The sequence below is a fragment of the Lethenteron reissneri genome, chromosome 24, assembly GCF_015708825.2.
Source record: "Lethenteron reissneri isolate LAM-NWPU_2019-01 chromosome 24, ASM1570882v1, whole genome shotgun sequence".
In the NCBI taxonomy this organism is placed as follows: domain Eukaryota; kingdom Metazoa; phylum Chordata; class Hyperoartia; order Petromyzontiformes; family Petromyzontidae; genus Lethenteron; species Lethenteron reissneri.
This window is the reverse complement of record NC_083802.1, coordinates 677,750-690,442: the sequence shown is the minus strand read 5'-3', so window position 1 is coordinate 690,442 and position 12,693 is coordinate 677,750. Positions and strand designations below refer to the sequence as shown.

General features: G+C 53.0%; 1 protein-coding gene across 4 annotated transcripts in view; it reads left to right on the top strand.

The window, feature by feature from the left end:
• The window catches only part of LOC133346374 (mitogen-activated protein kinase kinase kinase 1-like), a 107,560-nt gene that overhangs the window by 29,787 nt on the left and 65,080 nt on the right, over positions 1 to 12,693 (top strand). Inside the window, exon 1 of one of the 4 annotated variants that reach the window (XM_061557880.1) lies at positions 7,400 to 7,578. The exons of the other annotated variants lie outside the window; for them this stretch is intronic. Coding sequence (XP_061413864.1) covers positions 7,562 to 7,578 — 17 coding nt within the window. The 5' untranslated portion in view covers positions 7,400 to 7,561. Of the gene's footprint in view, positions 1 to 7,399; positions 7,579 to 12,693 lie in introns of those variants that run through there. 4 annotated transcript variants of the gene reach the window in all.

Here is a 12,693-nt window from a genome sequence, read left to right as displayed (position 1 = left end):
AGAAGCGAGGCTTTACTGGGATTCGGGAGAACAAAGGCAGGACGCGTTTTCTCTACCCCCCCCCCCCCCAAAAAAAATCCACGACTCATAAATAATAAGTTAATAAACAACCACCCACACCAAAAAAAAATGGAACATTTAATTTATTTAACAAAAAAATAATCGATTCTTTTAATAAAATCGACACAATCGAATCGTCACTAGGGATTAATCCGAACGCCCTCCTCGGTCGAACATCCTGTGAAGAACAATTCAGTTGCAGTCGGATTATTCCACCACCCAGCCACCCACCCCCTTCCCACAACATTACTCTTATTATTACGTCAATAATCATAAATTATTTTCTTTTTCAAACCACACACACCACACAAAAAACACTTTTCCCGTAATTGTGATATTGTTCTTTTCACCTATGCGCTCATTTGTTTAGGAAAGGTTTGGCTGTGGCGGGGTCACTCCGGAGGGACTTGATGGGGGGGGGGCTGGGGGGGCCATGGTGGGGGGCCTGGGGGGGCTGGAGGGGGGCCTGGGTGGTACACGATGGGTGGGGGAGGGGGTAGCATGGACCCAGCGACCCCTCGACCTTGCCCCCCCCCACCCCCCTCCACCCCACCCAATGCCCGGCCGCCTTTGTCTCCCCAGTGGTGATGGTTCACAGGAGTTTGATAGAACCGCCGTCCTCTTTAGATGGGGAGGCGTGGAATTTCAGAGTTCTTTTCACGCAGTGGGGACGCCGCAGTAGTGAGTGAGATGTCAACTACCTCGCCTGGTGTACAGGAGGTCGTGGGTTCGATCCTGAACCCCTGACGACGCCTGTTGCTGTATTTTTGGAGTTTGCGTGTGTCTCTCATCATCGTCACGGTGGCTAGGAGATGTTACCTACCTCGCCTGGTGTGCAGGAGGTCGTGGGTTCGATCCTGAACCCTGACGACGCCTGCTGCTGCTGTATAGTTGGAGTTTGCGTGTCTCTCTCATCATCATCACTATACAGCAGCAGGCGTCGTCAGGGGTTCAGGATCGAACCCACAACCTCCTGTATACCAGGCGAGGTAGTTAACATCTAGCCACCGTGATGATGATGAGAGAGACACGCAAACTCCAACTATACAGCAGCAGGCGTCGTCAGGGTTCAGGATCGAACCCACGACCTCCTGTATACCAGGCGAGGTAGTTAACATCTCCTAGCCACGTGATAATGATGATGAGAGAGACACACAGCAAACTCCAACTATACAGCAGCAGGCGTCGTCAGGGGTTCAGGATCGAACCCACGACCTCCTGTATAACATCTCCTAGCCACAGTGATGATGATGATGATGCGAGAGACACGCAAACTCCAACTATACAGCAGCAGCAGGCGTCGTCAGGGGTTCAGGATCGAACCCACGACCTCCTGTATACCAGGCGAGGTAGTTAACATCTCCAAGCCACCGTGATGATGATGCGAGAGACACGCAAACTCCAACTATACAGCAGCAGGCGTCGTCAGGGGTTCAGGATCGAACCCACGACCTCCTGTATACCAGGCGAGGTAGTCAACATCTCACTAACCACCAAGTCGCCCCACACTGCGTGCAAAGAACTCTGAAATTCCCCGCCTTCCCTTCTAAAGAGGACGGCGGTTCTATCAAACTCATGTGAACCATCACCACTGGGGAGACAAAGGCGGCCGGGCATTGGGGTGGGGTGGAGGAGGGGTGGGGTGGGGGTGGCGAGGCCGGGGGGGGGGTTGCTTGGTTCAAGCCACGCCCACCCCCCTACCCCATCCTTCATGTACCAGACTTAGAATCTTGACTTGAAGCTTTCGTGACTGCACGAATTCACTTTCTTTTGAGTCTTTCAGTAAAGTCCCGAACGTTTTGTGTTGCGTAATTTTTTGGTGTTATTTCTTTGAACCTATCTACATGACTTTACCGAAAGACCCAAAGAATGCAGGATCATAATATTTATTCATCCTGTATCTTTTTTTTTTGTGTGTTATTTTCTTTGAACCTATCTAACGTGACTTTACCGAAAGACCCAAAGAAGACACGATCAGAATGTTTACTCATCCTGCATGAGGAATCCGATACGCCACGAAGCTCTTCCACGGCGCGTGTCCAGGCTCGATGGTGTGGGGGGTGGGGGTGTGGAGGGGGGGGGCACCTGTGTGTTGTTGTTGTTGTGCCCCTGGACGGCTCTGCCGGATTAAGCCCCCCCCCCCCCTTCTCATAAATGACCGGATTTGAGTCGATTTCCTCCAGCGCACGATGGCGGGTGGGTCGGCTCTGCCCGCTGCGGGAACAATGGAGCCTCCGCCCCTGTCGCCCCCCCCCCCCCCGCCCCCCCAATTGCCATTCCCAGCATTCAACACAAGGGGATTGGTGGATCACACGGGGACGGGAGAAGTGTGTTCTCACGCTCGGCTCGCCAATGTCTCCCTCCCTGTCTGTCTGTGTGTCTCGCTGTCTCATCTCTCTCGCTCGCTCGCTCCACATTGTTCCTCGCGACGCCACTTAACTTGCTCGACCGACTCACTCACTCGGCCAAGCGTCTATTTAGGGCGTCACAGTGACGAGGATGTTAACTACCTCGCCTGGTATACAGGAGATCGTGGGTTCGATCCCGACCTCGATTCCTGCTGCTGTATATTTGGAGTCTGCGTGTCTCTCTCTCGGTCCCTGTGGTGAGATGTTAACCACCTCGCTTGGTGTACAGGAGGTCGTGGGTTCAATCCTGACCCTGACGCCGGCTGCTGTATATTTGGAGTCTGCGTGTCTCTCTCTCCCTGTGGTGAGATGTTAACTACCTCGCTTGGTGTACAGGAGGTCGTGGGTTCACTCCTGACCCTGACGCCTGCCGCTGTATAATTGGAGTCTGCGTGTCTCTCCCTCTCTCCCCGTGGTGGGAGAGAGAGAGAGAGACACGAGAGACTCACACAGAGACCCACAGACTCATCACACAGACTCCCATGGACTCACACACAGAGACCCATAGACTCACACAGAGACCCATATACTCATCACACAGACACCCATGGAATCACACAAAGACCCATGGACTCACACAGAGACCCAATTAGCCTCCAGCACCAGAACCCATCTCAACAGAGACCCAGGGACTTGCACACTGCATTGAGCCTTTAAGATGTCCTTGCTGGTGAGCTGCTGTCTGCGGCCGTCTGGACACTCGTCTATTTCCTTCCGAGTACGAGGAAGCCAAACTGGGAGCTGTGATGCACTTTGAATCAATCGCGTCTAGATTGGCAAACTCATTTCTCTAGAACTCTTTCGGCTTCTTGGTTGGTTGTTGTGTTTAGTGTATGTTTGTCCTTGCCCCCTGGCACCGGTTCCGTTTAGTGTACGGTTGGTTACGTACGGTTGCAAAAAGATAGTTCAACATACGGTGCACATACATAGACTGACATAGAGACGCAAACCCACCATCACCACTTCACCCACCCACTCACTCACCACCCGCTCTCAGCACTGCATGTCACAACCACACACACCCACCCAGTCACCCACCCAAAGAGACAAAGATCCCGCCGTGTAGCCTCTAACAGACTGTCGGGGCAAGTGCTGTTAGCGAGTAGCAGCAGCGCCTATGAATGAGACAAAGACAAAGATCCCCCGTGTAGCCTCTAACAGACTGTCGGGGCAAGTGCTGTTAGCGAGTAGCAGCAGCGCCTATGAAGGAGACAAAGACAAAGATCCCCCGTGTAGCCTCTAACAGACTGTTGGGGCAAGTGCTGTAGCGAGTAGCAGCAGCTGGCACTGCGGCACACGAGGGGGGTGATTGGTGGACAGCACCACGCCCCAGCCACCACCACCACAGCCCACGACTCACAACCTCCCGTTTCCACCCCCCCACCCCCCTTACGTCTTGTAACCCTCAGCGAGAGTGAGGGTTGGGTGGGTGGAGCAGGGGGGGGGTGAGTTACATCCATCCAGGATCCATCTCTGGTGCGTCGCCGCGACGTCTATCGGCGTCAGGACATCGTCGAGTTTGGGCATCTTGGGCAGCGCTGCTGTAGCGGCAGCCTCTGGCACGCGAAGCACATCCAAGCGCTTGGTTTTTTGGGCTACGTACGGCGCGAACGAAGCCCGACGTTTTCGCACGCACGGACCACTCCAGCAGCCGGTATTTGAATTTCGGCGGGTCTTACAGCTGCGCGCTTGTAACACAGCGCAGCCTCTGGCGACAGCTGTTGGAGAGACGCTACAGCAGCCCGTGGACACAGCCAGCAGCAGCAGCAAGCTACAGCGGGACCGACAGACGTGACCGTCATTCAACCTCTGACCCAAGCAAGCAGCGCGGCAGCAGCCGCTGACACAGCCACCAAAGCAGCCTCTGCTACAGCAACTACAGCAAGAACTCTCTGAGCTTTCTGACACAGCAAGCGGCAAAATGCATCCTCGTCTGATAAAGCGACCATAGCAGCCTCTGACACAGCACACGCCATATATCAGCATCTGACACAGCAAGCATAGCAGCCTCTGCTACAGCAAGCGGCGATAGCAGCTTCTGCAGGAGCGACTACTACTGGCAATAACTTCAGCAGGAACCATGAGCAGCGTTTACACAGCGGGCAGCTACACGTCACGTGACAGCTACCTGTGATGGTGGTGATGATGGTGGTGGTGGCGATGGCGGTGGTGTGCAGTCCGCTCCGTCGTTGCTTCTAGCGCTCCTTTACTGAAACCCTCCGAGGGTGAGTGCGGAGTCGTTGTGGAAATTCCACATTCCATGTGCGGGGGTGGAGGTGGTTGGGCGGTTCAGACGTGTCCCGTAAGACGATCACTGTTTTGTGGTGGCCCGCACAGGAGTTGGTGCTTATTTTATCGACCCCCTCCACGCAGGGATGATGGGCTGAATCAACCACCCCCCCCCCCCCATGGTATCACATCATCATCATCGCCTCATCATCACATCATCACCCCTTATCACCATCTCCATCATCACCATCATCCCAAGCGTCTCTATATCCATCATCCTGCGTTTAATTAAATTCAGTAAGATTCTAAAATGGTAAAAAATACTTGGGAAAGAGACGGTGACGGGAGGATGGGAATTTATTATCCAAAGTGGAGCGGTGCAAGAGAAGAGGCGGTATGGTGAGCGGGTGGGTGAGCGGGTGGGTGAGCGGGTGGGTGAGCGAGTGGGTGGGTGAGTGGGTGAGCGGGTGGGTGAGCGGTGGGTGAGTGAGTGGGTGAGTGAGTGGGTGGGTGAGTGGGTGAGCGGGAGGGTGAGTGAGTGGGTGAGTGGCTGGGTGGGTTAGCGAGTGGGTGAGTGAGTGGTTGGGTGAGTGGGTGAGGGAGTGGATACGTCGGTGGGTGAGTGAGTGGGTGAGTAGCTGAGTCAGTGGATAAGTGAGTGGTGAGTGAGTGGGTGGGTGGGAGTGGGTGAGGGAGTGGATAAGTGGATGGGTAAGTGAGTGGATGACTAAGTCAGTGATTGGTGAATGAGTAGTGACTGGGTGGGTGACGGAGTGGGTGAGTGGATGGGTGAGTGGGTGAGGGAGTGGATAAGTGGGTGAGTGGGTGAGGGAGTGGACAAGTGGGTGGGTGGGTGAGTGAATGGGTGAGTGGGTGGGTGATTGATGGGAGGTCTCACTCCGATCCAGTCGGGCGGCAGTATATTTTCATCGACTGCGTCACACTCCTGTGTGGAAGCTACCTGGTCTGTCGCTTCACAGAACCTTCGGGTCTTCTCGGCCACAGACTGTCCTCCCTTTCTCTACGCGTGCGAAAACGTGGTGCCCTCAAAATTAAACATTTGCGCGATTTGAAACATTTCAGGATGGCCTGCTTACGATCCATCTGGGGTTAACCAGCAGGCTGAATTGTGTGAGGAATCGCACAAATCCTTGAAAGACCTGGACACAGTCACATCGGTTGAGCTCATCGGGCAGGCAGAGGCTGCGTTGGGCTGAGGACACGGAGCCCGCATGCCTTAGCACCGCTTCCCAAACAGATTTATTTGATTTTTTTTACTTAAAACTTTCGTGACTGCAGGAATTCATTCCTTGGTTCTTTCGGTAAAGTCACGTAAATAGAAAAAAATAATCTAAAAAATGAAAATGAATAAATATTTATTTTAAAAGTTAAGATAATTTTAAACTTTTTATAATTTTATTTTGATTGTATATTCTTTTTTTCTTTCCTATTTACGTGACTTTACCGAAAGAACCAAGAATATAGATTTTGTTTTGGCCGAGTAGAAGCGGGGGCTAAACGGGTGCGGCACGGGCTCGAGAGGAGGTGGAGCTGATGCGATACGGAAGATCTGGAGCTGAGTGGACACTGGTGCCAGCGGTGTCCAAGACGGCCTTGATGGTGAAGGCTCGTAAAGGACGCTACTGGGTCAGTTGGAGGCAGTCGATTATCTGAACCTGTCCTGGACATCGCCTAGGGTCGACTCAGCTCCAAATGAGTACCTGGGTGCGGTGTGTAAACATCGCCACGAGGAAGACAAAGGCGGTCGGGCGTGGTGCTGGGCCACCCACCCCCTCGTGTACCGCTCCGGCCTTCATAGGTGCTCGCTAACAGCACTTGCCCCTACAGTCTGTTAAGGCTATACGGGGGATCTTTCGTCTTTTGGGTAGTGAGTGAGTATGTGGTTGTGACATGCAGTTGTGGAGAGACGGTTGGTTCAGTAACTGGGTCAGTGAGTGAGTCAGTCGGTGAGTGAGTAGGTTGAATGAGTGAGTGGGTGAATGAGTGAGTGGGGTGAGTGTGTGGGTGAGAGTGGAGTGAGTGGTTGAGTAAGTGAGTGAGTAGGTGAGTGGGTGGGGGAGTGAGTGAGTGAATGAGTGAGTGAGTGTGGGGGTGGAGTGAGTGAGTGGATGAGTGAGTGGATGAGTGAGTGGGTGAATGAGTGAGTGAGTGGGTGAGTGGGTGAGTGAGTTGGTGAGTGAGTGAGTGATTGAATGAGTGGGTGAGTGGGTGAGTGGGTGGGGAGTGAGTGAGTGGGTGAGTAAGTGGGTGAGTGAGTGGGGATGTGAGTGGTTGTGTAAGTGGGTGCGTGAGTAGGTGAGTGAGCAGATGAGTGAGGTGGGTGAGTGGGTGAGTGAGTGTGTAGGTGAGTGAGTGGGTGAGTGAGTGTGTAAGTGAGTGAGTGGGTGGGTGACTGAGTGGGGGGTGAGTGAATGGGTGAGTGAGTGAGTGAGTGGTGGGTGACTGGGTGAGTGGGTGACGTGGGTGAGTTAGTGGGTGGGTGAGTGAGTGAACGAGCGTGTGGTTGTGTCACGCATTGTGGTGGTTGGTGGTGGCTGTGGACACAACACAGGTGAAGGAGGAATCAACGAGTTCACAGCAAGAAAGGCAACAGTCGTTGTAGCGTTAAAGGAGTGACAGTGATGACGATGACGGTGATGCTGTTCATCTAAGAATCGCCCCTCCTCCCCCACCCGTGTAACCGCTAAGGATTTCGAGAGTCGGAGTTGCACGAACTCACCTGCGTGGCCACATCAACCTCACCTGCGTGGCCACATCAACCTCACCTGCGAACCCTCGCGCCGTGACCACCACGCGGTTAGACCCCCTCCCCCCAGGCCCGGGCGCTCAACGCGGACGACAAAATGCCTCGGCAGAAGCGGTGAGTGGCTTCGGTGAGTGAGTGACAAAGACGCCCCGTGTAGCCTCTAACAGACTGTCGGGGCAAGTGCTGTTAGCGAGTAGCAGCAACGCCTAAGAAGGAGACAAAGATCACCCGTGTAGCCTCTAACAGACTGTCGGGGCAAGTGCTGTTAGCGAGTAGCAGCAGCACCTATGAAGGAGACAAAGACAAAGGTCCCCCGTGTAGCCTCTAACAGACTGTTGGGGCAAGTGCTGTTAGCGAGTAGCAGCAGCACCTAAGAAGGAGACAAAGATCCCCCGTGTAGCCTCTAACAGACTGTTGGGGCAAGTGCTGTTAGCGAGTAGCAGCAGTGCCTATGAAGGAGACAAAGACAAAGATCCCCGTGTAGCCTCTAACAGACTGTCGGGGCAAGTGCTGTGAGCGAGTAGCAGCAGCGCCTATGAAGGATACAAAGACAAAGACCCCCCGTGTAGCCTCTAACAGACTGTTAGGGCAAGTGCTGTTAGCGAGCACCTATGAAGGCCGGCACCGGGCACACGCGGGGGGGTGGCCCAGCATCACCAACGACCGGCCGCTTTTGTCTCCCCGGTGGGCGATGTTTAATGCATCGCACCAGGCACCCATTTGAGGCGGAGTCGACCCAGGGGGAGGCTCAGCACCGGTTCAGATAATCGTCACTGGCGGAACAGACCCAGGTGGTGCCATGGTTGACCAACTGAGATGACTGGCAGATGAACGAATGGGACGCCACGGTGGCTAGGAAATGTTAACTCCTCGCCCGGTATGCAGGAGGTCTTGGGTTCGATCCCAAAACATGAAGGACGCCTTCTGTACACTTGGAGTTTGCGTGTCTCTCTCTCATCATCATGATCACGGTGGCTAGGAGATGTTAACTACCTCGCCTGGTATAGAGGAGGTCTCGGGATCGATCCCAAAACCCAGACGATGCCTGTTGCTGTATATTTGGGAGTTTGAGTATCTCTCATCATCACAGTGGCTACCTCGCCTGGTATACAGGAGGGTCGTGGGTTCACGCCTGACCCTGACGCCTGCTGCTGTATGTATGGAGTTTGCGTGTCTCTCTCTCATCATCATCATCACAGTGGCGAGGAGATGTTAACTACCTCGCCTGGTATGCAGGAGGTCGTGGGTTCGATCCCGACCCTGACGACGCCTGCTGCTGTATATTTGGAGTTTGCGTGTCTCTCTCTCATCATCATCATCATCACGGTGGCTAGGAGATGTTAACTACCTCGCCTGGTATACAGGAGGTTGTTGGGTTCGATCCCGACCCCTGACGACGCCTGCTGTATATTTGGAGTTTGCGTGTCTTTCTCTCTCTCATCATCATCATCACGGTGGCTAGGAGATGTTAACTACCTCGCCTGGTATGCAGGAGGTCGTGGGTTCGATCCCGACCCTGACGACGCCTGCTGCTGTAAATTTGGAGTTTGCGTGTCTCTCTCTCTCTCCCCGTGGTCGCGTGGATTTTTCTTCGGAACCTTCAATTGTTCTTCCCTCCACATGTAGAATCAACGTCACGCATTTCGCGTTGTTGGCTGCGATAAAATGTCCCCCGTGACGATGACGACGATGACGAGAAGCCACCACTTCGTTGAGCTGTCGTTTGTGACTGCCAGGTCGCTTCTGAAAAAAAAATTACCTTCCTGTATAGCAGCTCAGTGGAGCCTTATCTGGTTTAAAAAAGAAGAAGAAGATGCCCTTACAGCAGTGTTTCTTGATATTTACTGCAGCCTTGCACCCCTGGTTCTCGATCGTTGAACACATTCTAACATCGTGAATAACTACACAGGGCTTTGATGAAACGAAGCAAGTTGTAACTCGAGTTGCCCGTGCTCGATTCGTGTTTTCCATTATTTACCTTCTAGAACAGGGGCGGGGAACCTTCCTTCTGCCAAAGGCCGTTTGGATATTTACAACATCATTCGCGGGCCATACACAATTATCAACTTTAAAAATAAGCCCGTTATATTTGGTCAAACATTTAATTAACTCGTCCCTAATGCGATGGCTGTAACTGTTTCTCTTTGGCGAGGCGTGTGATGATGTTCGCTGGCTGTTGATGATGTTGCTGCTACTCGCAACTGCTTTTCCAGGTTTGCTCCTGAGATTTATTGAATTTCGAGTCTCGCCTGCGGTTGCCTTGGCAGGGCCACACCAAATGATTTCGTGGGCCTCGTACGGCCTGCGGGCCGGACGTTCCCCACCCCTGTCTTAGAGAGAGGCGGAAAAAATCTGACCGCGTCTCGCCACCCCCAGAAGGGCACCTCGCAACACCCCAGGGGGTCTGCGTGCCCCCCCCCCCCCACCAGCTAAACAACAACAACGCTCTCCACTATTCACGTACAATGCGCGTGACGTCACGAGCCCCCCCCCCCCCCCCCCCACCAGCTAAACCACAACCACCGCTCTCCACTAAACACGTACAATGCGCGTGACGTCACGAGCCCCCCACCCACTAGCTAAACAACAACCACCGCTCTCCGCAAAACACGTACAATGCGCGTGACGTCACGAGCCCCCCCCCCCCGCCCCCAGCTAGACAACAACCGCCGCTCTCCACTAAACACGTACAATGCGTGTGACGTCACGAGCCCCCCCCACCCCCCTAGGGACAGGTGCAGCACAGAACAATCGAGCAGGGAGAGCCAAGTGTGACTCCCATTCCCACGTGTCACCCGCGCGTGCGATGGGAGAGGGAGGGGTGTCAAGGTCGCCCTCTGCGGAGTAAGAGGCTACTCCTGGGCAGGTGCCAGGCTACGTGCACCTTGAGGCTACTGGTCAGTTGGAGGCAGTTCCACCCCCCCCCCACCATCTCCATCAGCAGAGGAGCGACTGCTCACAACAACGAGCGGAGCGCCGGGCGGATAAAACGCGGCAAGTTGGCACAGTAGGGGGTACAGGTGGTTGCATCTGACAGCCATCTCGGTCAGTCAACCCATGGCACCTGCTGGGTCTGTCCCGTGACGTCATTTTGCACCTAGCCTGGCACAGCAGCACAAACCATGACACCTGCTGGGGCTGTCCCGTGACCTCCTGCCAGCAACGAGCCGTCGACACTTCATGTGGCCCCAACAGTCTGTTAGAGGCTACACGGGGACCTTTGTCTTTGTCTCCTTCATAGGCGCTGCTGCTACTCGGTAACAGCACTTGCCCCGACAGTCTGTTAGAGGCTACACGGGGGATCTTTGTCTTTGTCTCCTTCATAGGTGCTGCTGCTACTCGCTAACAGCACTTGCCCCGACAGTCTGTTAGAGGCTACACGGGGATCTTTGTCTTTGTCTCCTTCATAGGTGCTGCTGCTACTCGCTAACAGCACTTGTCCCGACAGTCTGTTAGAGACTACACGGGAGATCTTTGTCTTTGTTGGGTAGGGGGGGGCGGCTATGAGGATTAGAGGTGGGGTGCATGAGGGGGGGGACGGTGATGGCGTGGAGGGAGGATGACATGACGACATTGATGATAATGTTGGTGATAATGATGACCTCCTGCACACCAGGTGAGGTAGTCAACATCTCCTAGCCACCCGTGATGATGATGAGAGAGAGAGACACGCAAACTCCAAATATACAGCAGGCATCGTCAGGGTCGGGATCGAACCCACGACCCTCCTGCACACCAGGCGAGGTAGTTAACATCTCCTGGCCACCGTGGCGCCCCTGCACAATTACGGCCCTCCTCTCTCGTTATTGGATGCTAATAAATAGCTTTAATTTAGCCTTAAGTTTTTACCTTTAGTTTTAATATTGGATGCTAAAAATAGCTTTAATTTTGCTTACATTCTTTACCGTTAGTTTTAATATTGGATGCTAATAAATAGCTTTAATTTAGCTTTAATTTTTTACCGTTTAGTTTTATTATTGGATGCAAAAAAATTGCTTTAATTTAGCTTAATTTTTTACCGTTTAGTTTTATTATTGGATGCTTCGGTGGGGAGATGTGAACTACCTGGACCCGTGGTTCTTAACCTTTTAGTTCAGCCTGCACCCCACTTGGTTCTCCAGTCGTGAACAACAACAACATGTAACAATGTTAATAACTACTTCGGGGTTGATGAACTAAAGTAAAGTTGAATCTTGACTTAAAGCTTTCGTGACTGCAGGAATTCATATTCTTTGGGTCTTTCGGTAAAGTCACGTAGATAGGTTCAAATAAAATAACAAAATATAACAAATAACAATAAATAAAAGTAACAATAAATAAGAAATGAATTGTTATTTTCTTTGAACCTATCAACGCGACTTCACCGAAAGACTCAATTAATACAAAGTAAAGTTGTAACTCACCTTGCCCGTGCTGAATTTGTGTTTTCGATTACATTACTTTTTCACCTTCTTACAAAGCAATCTGCCCGTGTCTCGCACTGCGCCCCCAAGAAAGGGCATCTCGCACCCCCCCCCCCCGAACCACTTCTCGAGATCGTAAGCCGCCAACCTCGTTGATCTACATCTGTGGCCACGTGGCCTCTGAAAAAAGAGTCACGTGGCTCAGTGGAGCCTTCCCAGGTTTAAAATAATAAATAGTTTTAGTTTTCGATTTAAAGCTTTCGTGACTGCAGGGATTCATCTTCTTGGTTCTTTCGGTAAAGTCACGTTCTACGTTCTACGTGACTTTACCGAAAGAACCAAGAAGATGAGTTTTAGTTTTGTTCAGTTTTACTCTCGGGGGGATGGGTCTCGTGGAGGCTGTTTCCAGTGGAGGCTCCTTCAGCCAGCAGTGGAGTGAGCTAAGCAGTTGCAGGGCTGCGCCTTCGTCTTCGAACGTGTTTTCGGTGGTGGTTGTTGTTATGAAACGCGGCGTGGATTCCCATGGGAACTTCTGGGCCCATTGTCTCGTGAGGGCGAGGGGTATTATGGGTAGGAAATGTGTGGGGGGGGGGGGGGGTTTATGTGGGTGTGGACCTTTGCCTTTCGCGGTGTGTAAACTACGCCACGAGGGAGACAAAGGCGGCCGGGCGTGCGTGGTGCTGGCACACCCACAACCCCCTCGCGTGCCGTGCAGGCCATCGTAGGTGCTCGCTAACGGCACTTGCCCCAACAGTCTGTTAGAGGCTACACGGGGGATCTAAGTCTTTGTGTGGGGAGCGGTGGCGCAGTGGTTAGCACTGCACTA